This window comes from Homalodisca vitripennis, unplaced genomic scaffold (assembly GCF_021130785.1).
Source record: "Homalodisca vitripennis isolate AUS2020 unplaced genomic scaffold, UT_GWSS_2.1 ScUCBcl_1889;HRSCAF=6077, whole genome shotgun sequence".
NCBI lineage: Eukaryota > Metazoa > Arthropoda > Insecta > Hemiptera > Cicadellidae > Homalodisca > Homalodisca vitripennis.
The window spans coordinates 10,679-29,840 of NW_025778002.1; the positions used below are offsets into that span (position 1 = coordinate 10,679).

Here is a 19,162-nt window from a genome sequence, read left to right on the forward strand (position 1 = left end):
TGTATTATTTGACTCTGCTGCTTTCTTCTTATCGATTTCCTTCTCATTCCTAGCTCCTTCTTTTCTACTTTGATGCTGCTGATACTCCTCTTCTGTGATCTTTCTCAACTTAAACTTGATGCACGTTTCACATTGATCATTTTTTGGTATGAAAAATCCTATGTTCATTAGAACAAAAACTTTGTGAAAAAGAGCTCTTGAGGCTGTTTCAAGATTCCTCTCCTCACACCAACGGCTATATTCCCTATGTAGCTGGGATTTGGTTTCCCAATTAGGTTCCAAATACTGTTTTGTTGTCTTGGCCCGACAATAATGGGATTCCATTTTTGGAAGAGAATTCAAAAACTGCCGAACAGTATCTCTCTTTTCAGAATCTTTTTTTGGCTCCTGGTCATTATTATTTGGAAAAATCTCATTAACTTGCTGAATATCATCTGGATTATTTTCTTGTGGCAGTGGTTTGGTCCATAGGTCCTTTCAATACCCAAGATCTGACTGATTTTTCACCAAGACAGAATGTGTTTAAAAAACATCTTCTTGCAGACTCTAACTTTACCGTACCCCACTTTTAGGTAGTATTTGAAAGACACATTTTTGCGAGAATTCTCAACATCAGTTGTACTTCGCCGATAGTTAGGGTGTGATTTTTCTACCAGTGATACAATTACAGCTCGCTTTGCTTCCCAACTATCTACGTTCTTCCAGAAATTTGTGAAAAGTTGGTTTCTGTCCAGATCTGTTACGTTGTCACAGCTATAGTTCCTACCATTTTTGCATCTGCATCGATCTTTCACCTCTTTCCCTTTCCTTTCATTATTGAACTTGTATTTTCTGCCATTTTCACTTTCTTGTTTCTTCAACCCTAAATAAGGCTCTCCTCTTTTTCTTTTAGCAGAGTTAACATTCCTTTCCCAGTCCCTTGGATCTGCATTTTCTCCTTTCCTCCGTTTCCTTTTTTCTTGTATGCCTCCTATAGGCTGTTCCACCTGACCACGGTTCTCTACTATATAATCTTCTTCCTCTTCAACCATTGGAGAAGGACTATTCTCATGAAACACACCAACTTCTTCAACAGTTTGTTGATTGTTATCAGTGTTATCTGACCTGTTAACCAAACTTTGGGGTTTTACGGCAATGATAGGAGGAGAAATGTTTTGTTTTTTCACGTACTTTTTTCAATACTTTAATTCTTTTTGAAAAGCAGGATTCTTCATCACTAGAGCTTGAACTAGGCTCATAAAACATCTGAATCAGAAGAAAATAAGGGATCATTTATACTATCATCAGTTTGTTGTAAAATTTTCTGAACTTTTTCTCTCCCTATTGATTTTTTATTTCGGCTAGGTCTAGCAGATTCTTGGTTGGTTCCTCTGAGTTTCTCTTTCTTGTACGAAAGAGGTATTTCAACTGCTTGTTCGTCGACTTCCTCTAAATCAATAAGAGGAGAACTGCCAACTTCAACCGGCACTGGTATTCCCTCTTTAGCAGCAGCCACGTCTGGTTCACCTGCAACATTAACAACAATATAATTAGCATTAAAATTCTACCAGCTTGAAAGATTATTTAAACACATTTTTGGATTGAGAAATCGGATTGGCCAAAGTGTTGCTGAAAGAAAGTCCTTAGGCTGTTTAAAAATCTGGTTGTTGTTAATTATACACAAATTGAAGCGATGAAAACAGTTGGCCCAATGTTTTTACTTTTCCTTGGTTTAATACAATGTTTTGCCATCAATACATACTTAGTATAATAAAGTAAAGGTTAGTGATTAACCCAGATATGCCTGAATTATTTTTTTTTTAATTTTTTTTAATTCTACAGTTTTTTTATACTATAAAATGTATTCTTCAACACATTTTAACAATAATTGTAAAAAATTTCATCGTCGTTTTAGTAAATAATGGGTGGCCTATATATAGGACAGTAGGAAAATATGAGTGAAATGCTAAAATATTCCAAAAATGCTTTTTATTTTTAGAAGGGTTACATTTACATTGGATATATATGTTTTATGTACTTAATTTCAACTGTCGTTTTTAACAAAGATATATAAAACAAGCTTAAATAAAATTTTTAGTAAGTGGCATTTGTAGTTTATGGCTTTGTGTGGTAATCAATAAAACATTTAGTATGAAGACCAACATCACACTTATTTGGCATCTGGTAGTGCACTTGGCATGGCAATGCCCACATCTCGTTTGCTTTTCCTGAGGAAACAACAAGGTGGTCCAATCTGTCAAACCTGGAGTCCACTTTTGATTGTTTCGATGGCCGTCCAGCCTTTGACGCGCACTCCTTTACCAAATGTTTCTAGCAGGTTACAGGCAAGTCTGCGTCTGAAAAGACAAGTGGTCAAGGTTCCCTCCCGCATGGCGGTGAAGTTGCCAGGCATTTTGTTCTGCACTGTCAATGCAGTCACAGATCAGAGGGAAATACCACTTCTTACCTCTGATTTGGATTCGGTACAGGCTCATATTTTGATCGCACCGGTCCACTCCGCCCATTTTTTTGTTTGTACTGGTGTATGAGGTTTGGTTGAGGGATGAAAGCATGTTTCTTGGCTTTAAGTGAAAAGCGTTTTACCTGATGTATGGGTTGTACACCAACAGCATTTGAAACAACAGTGACAATACTGTTGTCATTCCATCTTGCAATAATTAAATTTTCATCACATACTTTTTCGTATTCAAAAGTTCCCCTTTCTTTCTTTTTCAAATCTTTACTATCAGTCAGTGGGCACTTTGCTATTCTGTTCTCTCTCACCGTACCAATAGCTCTTATATTCTTTTGGGACAGTTTCTCAAACAAAGGTAGACCAGAAAAAAAATTATCAAAATACAAGAAGTACGGGAAATCACCATTCTTCTTCAGAACATCACAGTACTGCAAAACAACACTGGCACCAAGGCCCAAGTGTTCATACTGAGGGTCCAAGGTGTGGCTGCTCCCTTGGTAGGGGTCTTTCCAAACTACATAGCCATTGGGTGTAGCACCAACCCAAATTTTGTAACCATAGCGAATAGGTTTGTTTCTGATGAATTGTTTCAAACCATGCCTCCCAAAATATGGGACCATAGACTCATCAACTGAGTGGTGTTCCTCATGTGGTGCGTAATCAAAAAATGTTTTGTTCAATGCATCAAACAATGGACGTACTTTTGCATACTTGTCATCAGCATTGAGGTTGTCATTATCACAAACATGCAAATTTGACATAATAAACTCAAATCTGTCTCTAGAAATTGCATTTACAACTAATTCATTGCGAGTGTCCAAAGCTGTTTCCCAAAACATTCGTCTTCGAGGTAATGGAACATAACCACTCAACAACAATACTCCTATGAAACATTTCATTTCATCGACAGTTACATCACCTAAACGGTTATGTAATGCCGCATAACGATTTGTTTTCTCAACTAATAAATCTACAATATCATCATCGAAAATACAGAAAAACTGTTCCATTGGTGTTAATTTTTGTTGTACTTCCTGTCTATTACTCCAAATAGTATCATCTAGTTTTAGGTCCTCTTTGACCCATTTGTACTGCTTTTTAGTGAATGGCTTACTAACCTTTTTTGCTGGTTTCTCTTCAGTGAAATTCTGAATTCGTCTTACTTTTTTATTTGGTGGCTGTGCTATGTCCATCTTCGCTGAACTAGAGGGTAAGGTTGGTTGTGATAAAGAAGGATCCTCTTCATCTTTGTTGTCACTCAGTTCAAATTCTTGGGAAACTTCAGCCGGGGCCAATAGTTGGTTTCCTGGAAGATGATGGATTGAAGTCATGTCCTCATCCCCAGAATCCTCATCAGTGACATCATCATTTGCATTGATTGGTGGCTGAATATATACGCCAATTTCTTCATCAGGTGGCACTTGGATCTCTTCATCTTCTAGCATCGTCAAAATTTCATGAAGGTTCAAGTTCCTAAAAAATTCAAAGTACGATAAATAACAAGGTTTTTCAGAATTTTTTATAAAATAACTGTAAAAAATTGTATTGATGCTTAAAACAAAAAGTTTAACCCAATTACTAAGTCACGACTTGAAATACAAGGGTCGAAACTCATTTGAGAGTGGGAAGCATTATTGTTGTACATATGCCTACTGGACTACATGTAGGACGGGCCAATTCCAAACATAACCTATAATAAACGGTCTGAATTTAGAACGGTCACATTTCAAGATAAATGTAATAACTAGTTAGTCAGTTATTAGGAAATGTACTTAAATAGGTTTAAAACTACGAAATAATAGTATTGTACTTACTTTTCGCACATGGCGCAGAGCTCATGAAGTTGATTGGAAATCCTAAATTTGTAAACTAGTCTAAAGAAACAAACTAGTTGAAGCATTCACTTGATTGTTGCTCAGATGCATTCAGTAGCTCTTACTGAAGACAGCAACCACCCTGCCACCTGTTGGAAAAAGCTGAAACTACTTCAGAAGTAAGCTTTATGGAGAACACTACAAGTGTCCTAAATATAGGTCACTAGGCATATCTGGGTTAACTTACCATGCTCTATATTATCAGCCAAGCCAAACCGATGTCTTGTTTCTTTCATAGTCGGAAGGTTCACAGTCGCAACAGTAGGGACAGATATACTTGCAGTGAGAGGCACATCTGTAACATTTTAAGTAATATAAATTTAGCATACAAACTAAGTAGCCTCTAGTCTAGAGTAACAATGTTAAAAATATATCTCAGTTGATGTACTTAAAAAAAGGTTTAATGAATTGCATTTCAAAATCAGGCTTAAAGTCAAAATCAAGGTGCTTTTTTTGAAAGAAGTATGTAGCCTAAAACTATATTGGTGGTCTAGAAATTACAGATTGTTTTGTATTTTATCACACCCTAGCATAGGCTATATGTTTAAAGGTAATTTAAAACCTTACAAGATATAAATAGCATAATATTAATCCTAATGAAGATGAAAGATGTGGTTGTAACAATCTATAGGTTACCTTCCTCTAAGTTTTCAGCAACGCTCACTTCATTTGCAGCTGGTAGGGTCACATTTATAACAGACAGTCTTTTTTCTGCTAGTTCGACCATCAATTTTCCCCTTTGCATCATTTTCTGAAACAATGCAAGATTGCATTTAATATAAGTTCCAAAAAGTCGTATGTTTGAAAATGCAAATAGGCTAAATACCAAACACAAGACTTATACCAAACATAAGACATTTTAGTACCGAAATAAATATTAAGATTATGCATGATATAATCATATTAAACCATAACTTGTGTCCTAAAACTCTATTATGAAGTCTATTCATATAGTAGAAATACTTAAAATGTTGAAAATCATTTTTCTAAAGCTTGAGTTGGAGTTACAAACATAACCTAAAAACACGTCAACAGAATTTAACAGTGTAAATAACTCTTTTGTAAGATTTAAAGACTGTAAACACTATGAAGTAATGTGTAGGTTACAAATTAAACCTTTCTGAAACATTTATGAACAGAAATAGAACAGAATAATTGTATATATTTAGTAGAGAAGAAGGAAAACAAAAACAACTTACCTTCTCTTCCAGTCTTCTCAGACATAAGACATTTTGCAGTAGCACAAATCAGTAGAGAATACATACAACTTTTAAACAATAGCTTATATTTCACATTCGACCAGCTGTTGACATAAGAGATTTTGCTGCTTGAAGCGAAACATAATTTGCCACATTTTAAGGCAATAAAAAAAAAACCGAATTTTTGACATACGACTTTTTGAAATAACAGTCTCGATATTGTTTTTGTGGCTTCAACATGTTGGACTCGTACCGAATACCCGTTATGTGAAATTTGTGGGAAAGAAACAACTGTAACTGTGAGAGGAGCAAATATGATCGTCTTCAGTTTTCCTAATTTTTTTTATAATAATTTGTTTGATTACTGTAAATATTACATTCATATTTTAATTTAACCCATTGCGGATCAACGACGTGAGGGTGACGCGGAGCGAGGCGTGGACCAAAAGCACAATGACGTGACCCTCACGCGGATGACGTGGTACGGATGACTCATTTGTTTTGAACGCTTATCGCTGTTATAAGTCTCGGAGATTATTTATAGTCCGTTTTCCTGGACTGGCTTCCTATCTTATCTCTGGTACCTGTCCACAAATACTCCCCTCGTTATCGGTCAATAACGTTTTTATTTGCGACAAATTGTTTGTCTGAGTCGTACAGTCGTGGCGTTCGATTTTCCTTTGCCTCGTGTGCGTGTACGTAAATAAAATGGGTGATAATTTACGATCATCTGAATTAGATAGACTATTATTAGAAAGTGGAAGTGATGAAAGTGATATCGATAGTGTTATTGAGGATGGAGACGATTCTATCACGCGTATAATTGTTTCCGTGACTATCACACCAAAATCCACTACTAAGACAAAGACAGTCTCAATATTTTGTAAATATTAGATTAGTTGTTTCTTGAATTGACAGTTTTATTAGAACATTTTTTATTGTGTAAAACGTTTGATCCGTCTTATATCAAACAGCTACAACATGCAAAAAACGTAAGTAAAAATGTTATGTAGCCTACCTGTATTTTTACATTTGTTCTAGTATAATATACTTGTCTAATATGATCTGTATAATGTTTATATAACATAAATAACAACATAAACAAACAAAACATGTATAATTATATACGCTGGCCTAATTAGTGAGCGCGCTAAGCAGGCAGGTAGGCGTGCAAAACACTGCGGGTGCTGCGTTGTAATACGGATTAATTCGTACTCTAAGGCCCGCCGCGCACGCCGTTTTCACGATCCGCAATGGGTTAAAACATATGATTGTTGTTGAGGACTATAGATACTTTTATATCGATTGATAGTCTAGGATTTGAGATACGAATATTAGGTATCGAAGACTACATTCTTCGATATAAAAAACCGGGTCCGCTTATCGTACCCTACTCCGATTTTTACATATTGAAGTTGGATAATATATATTCGATAATATCAATCTAATAACGAGTTGCTGCTTATTAAAGTCTCCCCGGGAATAGAAACAATCTATGCTTTTTGTATTTATAAATGTATTAATTGAAACAGTATAATATTCACTCAATGTGTAATCATGTGTTACTGTTACTCAAGGAAAGCTATTTTTATGTGATCGGAAGACACCATGTAGTATGTAAATACATTGTACGTACCTAAGAAGTTATGGTTGTTAGTTAGTTTCACTTTGGTAGACTTAGATAAATAGCCTGTTCTTATTATTTGGTTATTTTTATTTTATTTATTTATTTTTTTTGTTCTCTTAGGACAAGAAGCTTATAAATTGCACTTAGTCCTGTAAGAATCTTTGCGTTGCTTCCGGAGTGACAGGATGTTCAGGGTGGGTAAGGTTAGGGAGTAGGGGCCGCCTCCTATCGAGATCCATGAGGAAGAATTAGGGCACTACATCTCAGTCATGTCCCCCCGGAAGAAGGGGAGGCCAGCTCAACCAGCCTTTCCAGTCAAAATAGGCAGGGGTGGCATACTCTAGGTGAGGTTAGCAAGAACCTCTGAGGTTAGGGAACAAACCCCACCAACTCCCAACAGTCATCTCCCAAAGTAGACTAGACCTATCGAATTGCCCATGAACCCTAGAATCTCGACATATGCGGTTAGTGATGTGCCACTCCTGGACATCCATAAGGTTGCCCAGATTGAAGTGACACATCAGTTTTTGCTGTGCCCAGTGGTGAGTTCAACTGGAAGGTATAAACCAGTCAGAGATGTTATTTTTATTGAATATATTGATTGTTTCTATCAAATTAATAATTCATTATTACAATGTATGTAATTCAACATGTACATGACTTCAACGGATTGATAAATTATAATAATGTCTAACGTAAACAATGAGTAATATATATTTTTTGAAAATTGCGATGAATATGAGATTTAATGTTCTTGGCGAGTGGTCATTGAGGTTGAGGAGTGGAATACCCACAGAATATCTTTGTAATTGTTTGTACCGCAGAGAGGTGCACCTGTCGGATAAGAATCCTTTCCTCCATTTCACAAAAGAGGTTGCTCAAATGTAATCCATGTTAAAGTTGGTTTTGTTATTATGTAATATCAGAGTTGGGTAATGTACCTAATCGTTCGATGATGAAGATCGAATAACGGGTGTATGTTGTTTATTAGTCTCGACATTTTTACTTATATAACTTTTTTTGTTCTATTTATTGGTTTGTTGATGAAAGTTTTCATTCAATATGTATGCAGTATTTTCAATTTTATTTTTACCACACCAGAAATAAGATTCATGTTAATAACCTATTGCTATTTTCCTGAACAATTTAAGGTTTTAGAGTATCAAATGACAAATAATGAATTTTTTAGATCATTCAAAGTGGAACTACTTTTTCTGCAAGATAGTAGGAAGTTATGGTTAGGGAACTTACAATATTTGTGGTTCTTCAAGTTGCGTTTTCCTATATAAAGCAGTAATGGATGGTGGCATCCGTGATCAGACCATTTAGAATTTATTTTTTCTGACAGGTACTACGTCTGGGGATGTTTTCACTACCTCGATGGATGTTTTTCCTATGTCTGTGCTGCCCCGTGCTGATGGCCAGAGGCACTTCTGTCAGGTTGATATGACTTATACTTAGATGGTCTAAATTTAAAAAAGCATCTTTCATTTGGGTCACATCCTCCTGATTTCAACAATATTTTATTTAACGTATCCATAGATGGGGCATAATGGCTGACGTCAGCAGTAACCAATTGGAGGTTGACTTACAATCATAACGAGACTACGTGACGCTTATAGAACAATGAAATATTACTCCGCGCAAGAAAAGTAGTACCACTTGTAATGTGCTGTAACTTTGTTATCTGTCAATTCCACCCATTGAAACATTAATACTGTTTTCTTTTTTTTCAGGAGGACATGGGCAATACATTAATAACATGAAACTCGTATTTTGCCGGGTCGTCCGTTAACTTCACGGATTACCCAAAGGGGTAGTAGGCCTATTGGTTGCAGTTATTTCAGTAATAGCTGAGCTGAATGATTTGTTGTTGTTGTTTTCATAACGATTTTCTGGTTTTAGGTCACTCAGTAATGGCTGAGGGCATTACGTGCAAGTAAATGAGGCTGGAATGAAAAGGAAATATTACACAATGGAATGTTATTATGCGATAGAAGTTTATATTAGGTTATCGTAAATATGTTACTGATAGTACATATTTTTTATGAGCACTCACATAATCTGTGCTTGAATTTGGTTATTATCTAGAGGGATGTTTTTTTTTCTCTCTCTCTCGCCAGATGTGTGGGGTGACGTAAAAGGCGTCACCTGAAATATTTTGTCGTCAGAAAAGCTGGGTGATCTGGGACGTGATCTGAGTGAAGATGATACATAATTTCTTTTTGTTTATGCAAAAATGTAAACAGTTATCATAATTCTGCCTATTGTAGCTATTATGGTCAGGTTGCGATTTATAAAAACGACATTGCCAAACCTTGAGCAGTTGTCATAATTTTGACTGTATAATACTATAAAATTCTGTTGCAAGTCTGCATCATTCCTTTTTTATGCACTAATGTCTGAGCAGTTGTTACTATTGTGTACAAGTTGCCATTTAAATTACTGACGTTGATAAACTGCGAAAAGTTGTAATAAATTTGAATGTATTACTGTATAGTTGTATTGTTTTTCTGGATAATTTCTTTTTTAATAACGTTAAAATCAGAGCTGTTGATATATTTCTGGTATGTATTAATTTAGTGTTCAGGTTGCCATTTATATAACTGACATTGCCAAACTATGAGCAGATGTCATAAATTTCATTGTTATGCTGTATAGTTAAGTTGCTGTAATTCTACTTCATTTGTTTTTGTTTGGGCAAAAATCTGAACAGTTATCATAATTCTGGCAATTATTACTCTTGTGTTTAGCTTGTGATTTATACAAATGACATTGCCAAACTCTGAGCAGTTGTCATAATTTTGAATGTAATACTAAATAATTATGTGCAAGTCTGCATTATTTCGTTTTTAGTAGACTAGAGTCTAAACATTTGTAACATACCTGGCAATTGCTACCATTGTGTTCAAGTTGCCATATGTATTGTATTACTGAGATTGGCAAACTGTGAATAATTGTATAAAATTGACTATAATACTGTATAGTTAAATTGTTATTTTGCATAATTTCCTTTTGAATACATTGAAATCAGAGCAGTTGATATGTTTCTGGTATGTATTACTTTGGTTTTAAGGTTGCTTTTTATATAATTGACATTGCCAAACTATGAGCAGATGCCTTAAATTTGATTGTAATTACTGTATAGTTAAGTTGCTGTATTTCTACATAATTTGTTTTTTGTTTGGGCAAAAATCTGGAGAGTTGTCATAATTCGGACAATTATTAATCTTGCGTTTAGCTTGCGATTTATACAAACGACATTTGCAAACTCTGATCAGATGTATAAATTTGACTGTTTTATTCTGTATAGTAACTTAATTATTCTATATCATTTACTTTTTCTTACACTACAATTTAAGCAGTTGGCATATTTCTGGCAGTTTTTACTATTAAGTTTAAGTTGCTACTTATATTACTGGGAGTTCCTAACAGTGAACAGATGTTATAAATTTGTATTGTGTTCAAGTTGCCATTTAAATTACTGACATTGGTAAACTGTGCATAAATTTGAATGTATTACTGTATAGTTGTATTGTTTTTCTGGATAATTTCTTTTTTGATAACGTTAAAATCAGAGCTGTTGATATATTTCTGGTATGTATTAATTTAGTGTTTCAGGTTGCTATTTATATAACTGACATTGCCAAACTATGAGCAGATGTCATAAATTTTATTGTTATGCTGTATAGTTAAGTTGCTGTAATTCGACTTCATTTGTTTTTGTTTGGGCAAAAATCTGAACAGTTGTCATAATTCTGGCAATTATTACTCTTGTGTTTAGCTTGTGATTTATACAAATGACATTGCCAAACTCTGAGCAGTTGTCATAATTTTGAATGTAATACTAAATAATTATGTGCAAGTCTGCATTATTTCTTTTTTAGTTTTTTAGTAGACTAGAGTCTAAACATTTGTAACATACCTGGCAATTGCTACCATTGTGTTCAAGTTGCCATATGTATTGTATTACTGAGATTGGCAAACTGTGAATAATTGTATAAAATTGACTATAATACTGTATAGTTAAATTGTTATTTTGCATAATTTCCTTTTGAATACATTGAAATCAGAGCAGTTGATATGTTTCTGGTATGTATTACTTTGGTTTTAAGGTTGCTTTTTATATAATTGACATTGCCAAACTATGAGCAGATGCCTTAAATTTGATTGTAATTACTGTATAGTTAAGTTGCTGTATTTCTACATAATTTGTTTTTTGTTTGGGCAAAAGTCTGGAGAGTTGTCTTAATTCGGACAATTATTAATCTTGTGTTTAGCTTGCGATTTATACAAACGACATTTGCAAACTCTGATCAGATGTATAAATTTGACTGTTTTATTCTGTATAGTAACTTAATTATTCTATATCATTTACTTTTACTTACACTACAATTTAAGCAGTTGGCATATTTCTGGCAGTTTTTACTATTAAGTTTAAGTTGCTACTTATATTACTGGGAGTTCCTAACAGTGAACAGATGTTATAAATTTGTATTGAGTTCAAGTTGCCATTTAAATTACTGACATTGGTAAACTGTGAACAGTTGTCATAAATTTGAATATAGTACTGTATAGTTATAATGTTTTTCTAGATAATTTCCTTTTGAATACATTGAAATCAGAGCAGTTGATATGTTTCTGGTATGTATTACTTTGGTTTTATGGTTGCCATTTATATAATTGACATTGCCAAACTATGAGCAGATGCCTTAAATTTGATTGTAATTACTGTATAGTTAAGTTGCTGTAATTCTACATCATTTGTTTCTGTTTGGGCAAAAATCTGAACAGTTGTCATAATTCTGGTAATTATTAATCTTGTGTTCAGTTTGCGATTCATACAAACGACATTTGCAAACTCTGAGCAGATGTATAAATTTAACTGTTTTATTCTGTATAGTAATTTTATTATTCTGTATCATTTACTTTTTGTTACGCTACAATTTAAGCAGTTGGAAAATTTCTAGCAGTTTTTACTATTAAGTTTAAGTTGTAACTTATATTACTGAGAGTTCCAAACAGTGAGCAGATGTTAAATTTGGCTGTAAAATAGTGTACAGTATCTTTTTTAGTCGTGCAACAAAATTCCAACCCACACTTTTCCTGACTTCCGCTTTAAACACTCACTGGAAGTGCCTTAATCGGATAGTTCCTTTTTGATAGTGTGCTGGGGCTGATGTACAAAATTAATAAATTGTTTAATGATCTGTTATAACAGTGAAACCTAAGAAAACTTTCTTTTTTATGCTGACATCTTAGCAGTTTCCATATTTTTGGCATGTATTACTTTATTGTCCAGGTTACCAATTATATGCCTAACTATTGCCTAAACTATTGCTGTCATTGCCTAACTATGAGCAGATGCCTTAAATTTAGAGATAAAATCAGAGTAGTTGATATATACCTAGTTTTTATTACTTTAGTTTTCAGGTTGCCATTTATATAACTGACATTGCCAAACTATGAGCGGATGCCATAAATTTGATTGTAATTACTGTATAGTTAAGTTGCTGTAATTCTACATCATTTCTTTTTGTTTGGGTAAAAATCTGACAGTTGTCATAATTCTGGCAATTATTACTCTTGTGTTTAGCTTGCGATTTACGAGTATTTGTCATAATATTGTCGTATACAAACGACATTGCCAAAGTCTGAGCAGTTGTCATAAATTTGACTGTAATACTAAATAATTATGTGCAAGTCTGCATTATTTCTTTTTTTTAGTACGCTAGAGTCTTCCTTCAGGGGTCATAATGTTTATTAGTACGTGGAAGGCGACCACAGGTTTACCTGAGCTCATTAGGTCATTACTTTCACTTACTTGTGGCATGCACTTTGCATGGAATTCTATTTTATTTACTTTCCAAATAGGATCCCATACACTTTCTTCTACTTCCTGCCTCCCTGTGCCAACTTCTGTTACTTCCGACACTGGAACTTCCAGGAGTCTTTTCACTTTCTTTCCCCTCCTCTATCCTGTCCTTGGTATGACGGTAAACTGCCCGCCCCCATCTAACCATTTCCCTAATTCCTACCCAATCTCTAATTCCTCCAGGATCTTATTAGTACCCGCTCCGTTCGACCGTTCCAGTACATGGCTCGCTAGGAGCGCTTAACCCTTTATGGTGCAAAATTCAAATATTGAGTATTTCCCTGTGTGAAGCCTTTTTCTGAGTATCTAAAAATCGCTTATTATTATACAAATTATTAGAATTTCACAAAGAGAGTGGCCACAAAGTTATTTCAAGTGGGACAAATATGTCCCACTGTCTTTACAAATCCTTGTATTTTTTTATTTTGATATAGCCTACAATAATGCTTATTATCAATAAAATGGCCATATTCAGGTATAAAATCAATGCAAGTACAAGTCAAAAGATATTTATTGTTCTTTTCAAAGAGAAAAGTTTGACAGAAACATTAGAGAATACTGATTTTAACACATTTCGGTACAATTTCATGTGTATATGAAAATACAGTACAATCAATACAAGCTATTTGTGAAATTGTCCGAAGTAAGGGGTATCACATAGCGGAACTTCACATGCTGCACAGATAATATTTGTGAGTTTCACCTCTACCTTCGTGCTGCATAGGCGGCAACGCCTTCTTGTACCAGATTCTTTAGGGATGTGTATTCCAACTCCAACCTAACTTCCTGAGGGACTCCAACATGCCCTGGTTTTTTTGTGTGTAAACTTAGCTTTTACTCCTCTTGATTTTCTGGAAGAAAAGCCTGAAATCAGCTGGCGGGCCAAATTTATTTTGTATCTCAAATGATCAGATCCTCCTTGCTGCACCTTGAACAAGTTGAAGGAATTTACAATGCCTAATTCTATTAAAAAATTCAAGAGTCTATGCCACCACTTTCTGGAACGGCGAAAAACATGATAACGTTCCCTGTGCTGATCAAAGTTGTCCACACCACCCATGTATGCATTATATTCTTTGACAACTTTAGGGCATGGCACTTCAATTTTTGAACCATCATACTCTTTCCTCGTAACAAATACTATATCCTTGGGGTCATGAAAAGATGAGAGAAAGCAAACATCTTTGTTGTCTCTCCACTTCAAAGCACATATGCCTTCCTTTGTACGGAAAGTGAACTGCCCTCATTCCAACTTAGGTTCTTTGCTTGATAGAACTGTAGGCAGACCTGCTCTGACAGTTCCATATGCATACAGACCATTCTGTAGTAGAGTCTTTAGAACCTAAAATGTAGTAACAGGGATGCTACAGGTCAGGGAAAAGTCAGGGAAAAAAACACAGGACTGGAAATCAGGGAAAAGTCAGGGAATCCGGTCTCAAGTCAGGGAATTTCGACGTTGGTCAGGGAAAAATATAAAATCCCTTTACACAAATAAACTTACTGCCGCCGCGCCGAGTCCAAGCCTGCAGACGACGCGGCGCATATTTTACTTCTGTGTTGTAAAAGATCATTTAAGTCAATCTTTTTGTACGTATTAAACTGTGTTCACTTTATTTTTTGCTTTTTTATATTTGCCACCCTGTTAGCCTCAACACCGCTTTTTTCCACCTGTTAATTGCCAAAACCCCTGGGGATTGCGTCGAAAAAAGTCAGGGAAAAATGAAAAATTTGGTCTGGAAATCAGGGAAAAGTCAGGGAATTTCATTATTGGACTCCTGTAGCAACCCTGAGTAAAAAAAGTTGTCAATGGCCACTAGACTTCTTCTTCCAAAGAAAGGCCTGCAAAGACTCAAAACAACCTTTTCACACATAAGAGAAGCATTATCACCCACACCAACGTCATCTGTAGATCTTGCACTTGTTTTTCCAGTGTACATGTCAAAACATAAAACGTAACGAGTTTGACTATCGGCCAAACACCATAGGGGAGAGGGGGGCACATGTGGACAAATTTTACATTTTATTTTTTTAAATTTTTGTTATGAGAAAAAATTGTCAAAGGTTTTATTTATATACTAATATAGGTGTTGAGGTATGTAAATATATGACATTTTACTCTTTAAAACATCTTTTTGAACTTGTTAATTCTTACCTTTAAAATAGTTAACGGAGTGTCCACAAGTGCCCCTCCAGGGGGCAGTTGTGGACATAACCAACATTTTTGGGGGGTAGTTGTGGACAGATAAAAACATCTTTCATATATCTTAAATATGATTTTTATTAATTAAACTCAAACATATGACTCTTTGTACAGTTACAAGGAGTAGTTATTTCAACCTTTAAGTGAAGAAAGTAATAAAACTAGTAAAAAAATAAGTTTAATACTAACTAACAATGTATACTTTACTTAAAATGACAAGAAAAACAAATAGGCTATTTAACCTGTGTTATAGCTTATAAAACATAACCTACCTATGCTTACAAAACAAACCAAACCTATTTTCTTACATATTTAAAAAAATATGTGAAGAGTAAAAGTATGACATCAATTCGTAAAGTCAAGATTCGTGTTTTATTTTTTCCTGCAAGCTAAACTTATTCTAGACTATTACTAAATTAAAACAAGAATGATAGAAAAACAATATTAATAGCCTACATACACATCAAGTAAACATTAAATTCAACCCATGTTATAGTTTGTAAAGGAAAAATTAAAGATAAACATACTGACAGCTCTTTCAGTACCTCCTGAAACAGTCGGTAGGGGTAGTTTTACAATTATGTCTTCAATGTCAATGGCACTTACATCTGGAAGATCAGGTTTGACAAATTTAATTGATGATGTCCCTGATCCCTCTTTTTTCTTAAAAAAACTTACATTAAATTCAGTAAGACAAATCTTGTCATTGATTTGTGCTACATAAAATTTTTCACTTTTTTTACTGGCTAGCCGAACTAAAACAAAATCTAAAACATTTATGTTGGATCCATCAGACTCTACTTTCTCACCTTTACTTTCCTCTATATCACTATCTTCACTTAAAACTAATGGGCTCAAGACTTTATCACTGTAGCATTCAATATCATCTTCTTCGTTTTCAGAAGTACTAGAGCTATCCACATGTATTCTGCGTTTTCTTTTTTTTCTGTTTAGATTTTCCTTTAGACTTAGACAAACCTTGTTCATCTCCATTAAAAAGTTTTTTCTTGTAGGCCAAAAAAGATTCTTTTTTTAATTCTTCTTTAATTTTCTTTGATTTTACTGCTGCCTCTATTCTATTTTTTTCAGGGGTATCTGTCAAGATACATGTCTTTCCTTTCTTTCTGCCCCTTGGCTTTTGAGTGTTATTTCTTAACGGTGCTTTGGGGAATGGGCGAACTTGTTCTGGGGTTACAACTTTTACCTTTTTTGGATATTTTCGCACAACTGTTGGAGTGCATTTTTCATTTTCAAATTGAGAATTTATTTGGTAAATTTTCTGCATCCATCTGATTTGTACTGGTGTTTTCACTAGTACTTGCCTTAGGTTCTTCTAGATTAGGCCTACAAGAACCTTCATTATCTCCATTTTCTTTAGCCTGGTCTGTTGGCAAAGAGCTGATAAAGTCGGTATCACTAAATACTGAGCGCTGAAATGGAAAAATTCCGGATTTTGCAAAGCCAGAAACAATATTTTTCCTAGAAAAAGCTTCATCATACGCCATTGACGTTAGATAAGCAACTTGTTTTATTGATATAGTCATTCCAGGATTTTCAGATAACCATTTGTTAAAAGAGGTTTTGCAATAACTTTTGAAAGGTCCAAACACAGCAATGTCGAGAGGTTGCAAGCGGTGGCTAGTGTGAGGTGGAAAAGTTAGAATAACAATTCCATTTTCACGGCAGAACATAATCACATCCAAGTTAATGTGCGACTCATGATTGTCTAATAAAAATGAGGATTTGATTGTCTTTTGAACATGCGGTGTGTAATTTAACATGTTTGACCACCTCAAAGAAAACTTCTTGAGACATCCAGTCAGAACGAGTCGCAAAACCGACACTGCCAGTTGGTGCTCCATTAAGGAAAATGTCCTTATAATGAACACGGGGAAACACATAAGCAGGAGGTATTGTGTTACCAGAAGCTTTTATAATCCCACAAAATGTTACAAGCTCTCCTCGCTCTGCGGAAACATTCTGGCCTACCTGTTTTACACCAGTCGGAGCAACAATCTTTGGAGCTTGTAATACAGTAGTTATGCCAGATTCATCTATGTTTATGATTCTGTCACTAGTAAAGTGATATTTTTCCATAACTGTTTCCAAATTATTGAAGAATGAATCAACATTTTGTTTATTAAAGTTTATATTTCTAGCAAAGCTGGTGTTTTCTGGCTTTCTCAGACTCAGTGTAGACTGATGACGGCGCATAAAACATTTTAGCCATTCAATATTTGCTAGTTTTTTCATCTTCCCACTTACAAGGAATCTCAAGCCCAAGTTTTTTTAGCATATGAATAGGCAAATTCACGTACCTGTCTATAGGTTAGGCCGTACATCATTTTACTGCATTGAATTAGATAGTCTACTATCATATTTTCTTGTACATCTGTAAAAATCTGTCTGGTGTTATACTTGCTAGACCGGGGAAAAGTAGATTGCACAGGATCGTCCTCATTTTCAGCGTTTGGCAGCTTTTGAAGTCTTTTGTGAAGCATAGATTTAGAAAGTCCATATGTTGCAGCAGCTCCACGGATTGTTTGGTTGCCATTCCGTATATCCTCAATAGCACATCTGACTGCATCCTCTGAAATTGCAGCTCTCTCGGTTTTTCTTATGTAGGTTCTCACCATCTTCACCCTAAAAAATAAATAAATCAATGTATATAACTGTTGTATTTAGATAAAGATAAAACTAGTTAATCTTAAAAAGCCTTTTGAAATCTGTATTGGGCAATAAATATTGCAACCTCCTTGATTGATGTGGTGTCAAGGCTTGGTTAAGCTATAATTTACTTAATTTTGGTTATGGGAGCAAAACAAAATGTTCTAGATCATGAAAATGACTAAAAATGATTCACAACAAGTGTACATGCTAGTTTATTAGCTATACATTTATGAGATGTTAAATAAGTAACTAATATAACACTTGTCCAAAACTACCCCCTTGTCCACATGTGCCCCCTTGAAAGTGTCCACATGTACCCCACCAGTAGATTGTAGGTGGTTTGAATGCATTCTCATCGATATTTTTTTTTAGGTTAGGATTTATGACATCTTCTACACAATAAAATGTTGCTTAAATATTACTAAGTTTATAAAAATACCTTATGTTATAAGGAAGAGCCCGAATAAAATAACTTTTAAAGTTAAAATTTGGGCTCAATTTTTACTTTTTACATAAAAAAAACATAAAAATATTCTTACCTCTTAAACCATGTAGCCAAACAGCACTAAATTTATCTGGAGGAAACAGTAGACCAACACTGTTCTGTGAACAAAGTTTGAACTAAACTGGTTAGTTGCATGGCGGGAAATTCAAATTGTCCACTTGTGCCCCCTGTCCACATGTGCCCCCCTCTCCCCTACCTTGTATCAACGCTTTACAGGTTTTTTTGGTTGGTACTGAGTGTAGACCGGCCCTTGAACCCTACGGCTCTACATGGCCTCATCTACAACTAGGGTTTTTGATGGATTATAACTACCCAAGCATTTTGCCTCTAGATGAACTATAAGTGGTCTCAACTTGTACAATTTGTCAAATCCTGGGTCTGCTCTCTTTGGCTGCAAATTTTTATCATTTATGTGAAGGTTTTGTACAATCTTTTTATATCGATTCAAGTTCATTACCTGAGATACACCTGGAACACTTAAAAAAGGATCCGAGCTCCAGTAGTTCGTGGCAGATGGAAGAACATGGGTACCCATTATTATGGTTATGCCAAAAAATTCTCTTAGTTTCTCCTTTCAAATATTAGTCCCCTTTCTTGAGTTGTTTTGTAAGGCATACAGATCTGTTTGATCACATTAATGTTGTACAGTATTATCGCATCATCATAAAATTGATTGAAATATTCAATCTCCTTGTCCAACACAGAAAACTCATGGGTCGATTTAGAATTAGTGTGTATCAGTGCATCACTTAGCTCA

General features: G+C 34.8%; 1 protein-coding gene across 1 annotated transcript; it reads right to left on the reverse strand.

The window, feature by feature from the left end:
- Positions 1–1,234: 1,234 nt before the first annotated feature.
- Positions 1,235–5,742, reverse strand: LOC124371712. Its single transcript, XM_046830047.1, has 3 exons — positions 4,966–5,742; positions 4,517–4,624; positions 1,235–1,506 (listed from the first exon to the last, which is right to left on the reverse strand). The coding sequence occupies exons 1-3, from the start codon at positions 5,075–5,077 to the stop codon at positions 1,235–1,237; spliced, it is 492 nt and encodes a 163-aa protein (XP_046686003.1). The 5' UTR covers positions 5,078–5,742.
- Positions 5,743–19,162: the final 13,420 nt, after the last annotated feature.

Coding starts and splice junctions, on each gene's coding strand:
- LOC124371712 (XM_046830047.1), bottom strand. CDS start 5,077: ATGATGCAAAGGGGAAAATTGATGGTCGAACTAGCAGAAAAAAGACTG. Junction 4,625..4,965: donor TGCTGAAAACTTAGAGGAAG/GTAACCTATAGA, acceptor AAAATGTTACAG/ATGTGCCTCTCACTGCAAGT. Junction 1,507..4,516: donor GGCTGATAATATAGAGCATG/GTAAGTTAACCC, acceptor TTAATGTTGCAG/GTGAACCAGACGTGGCTGCT.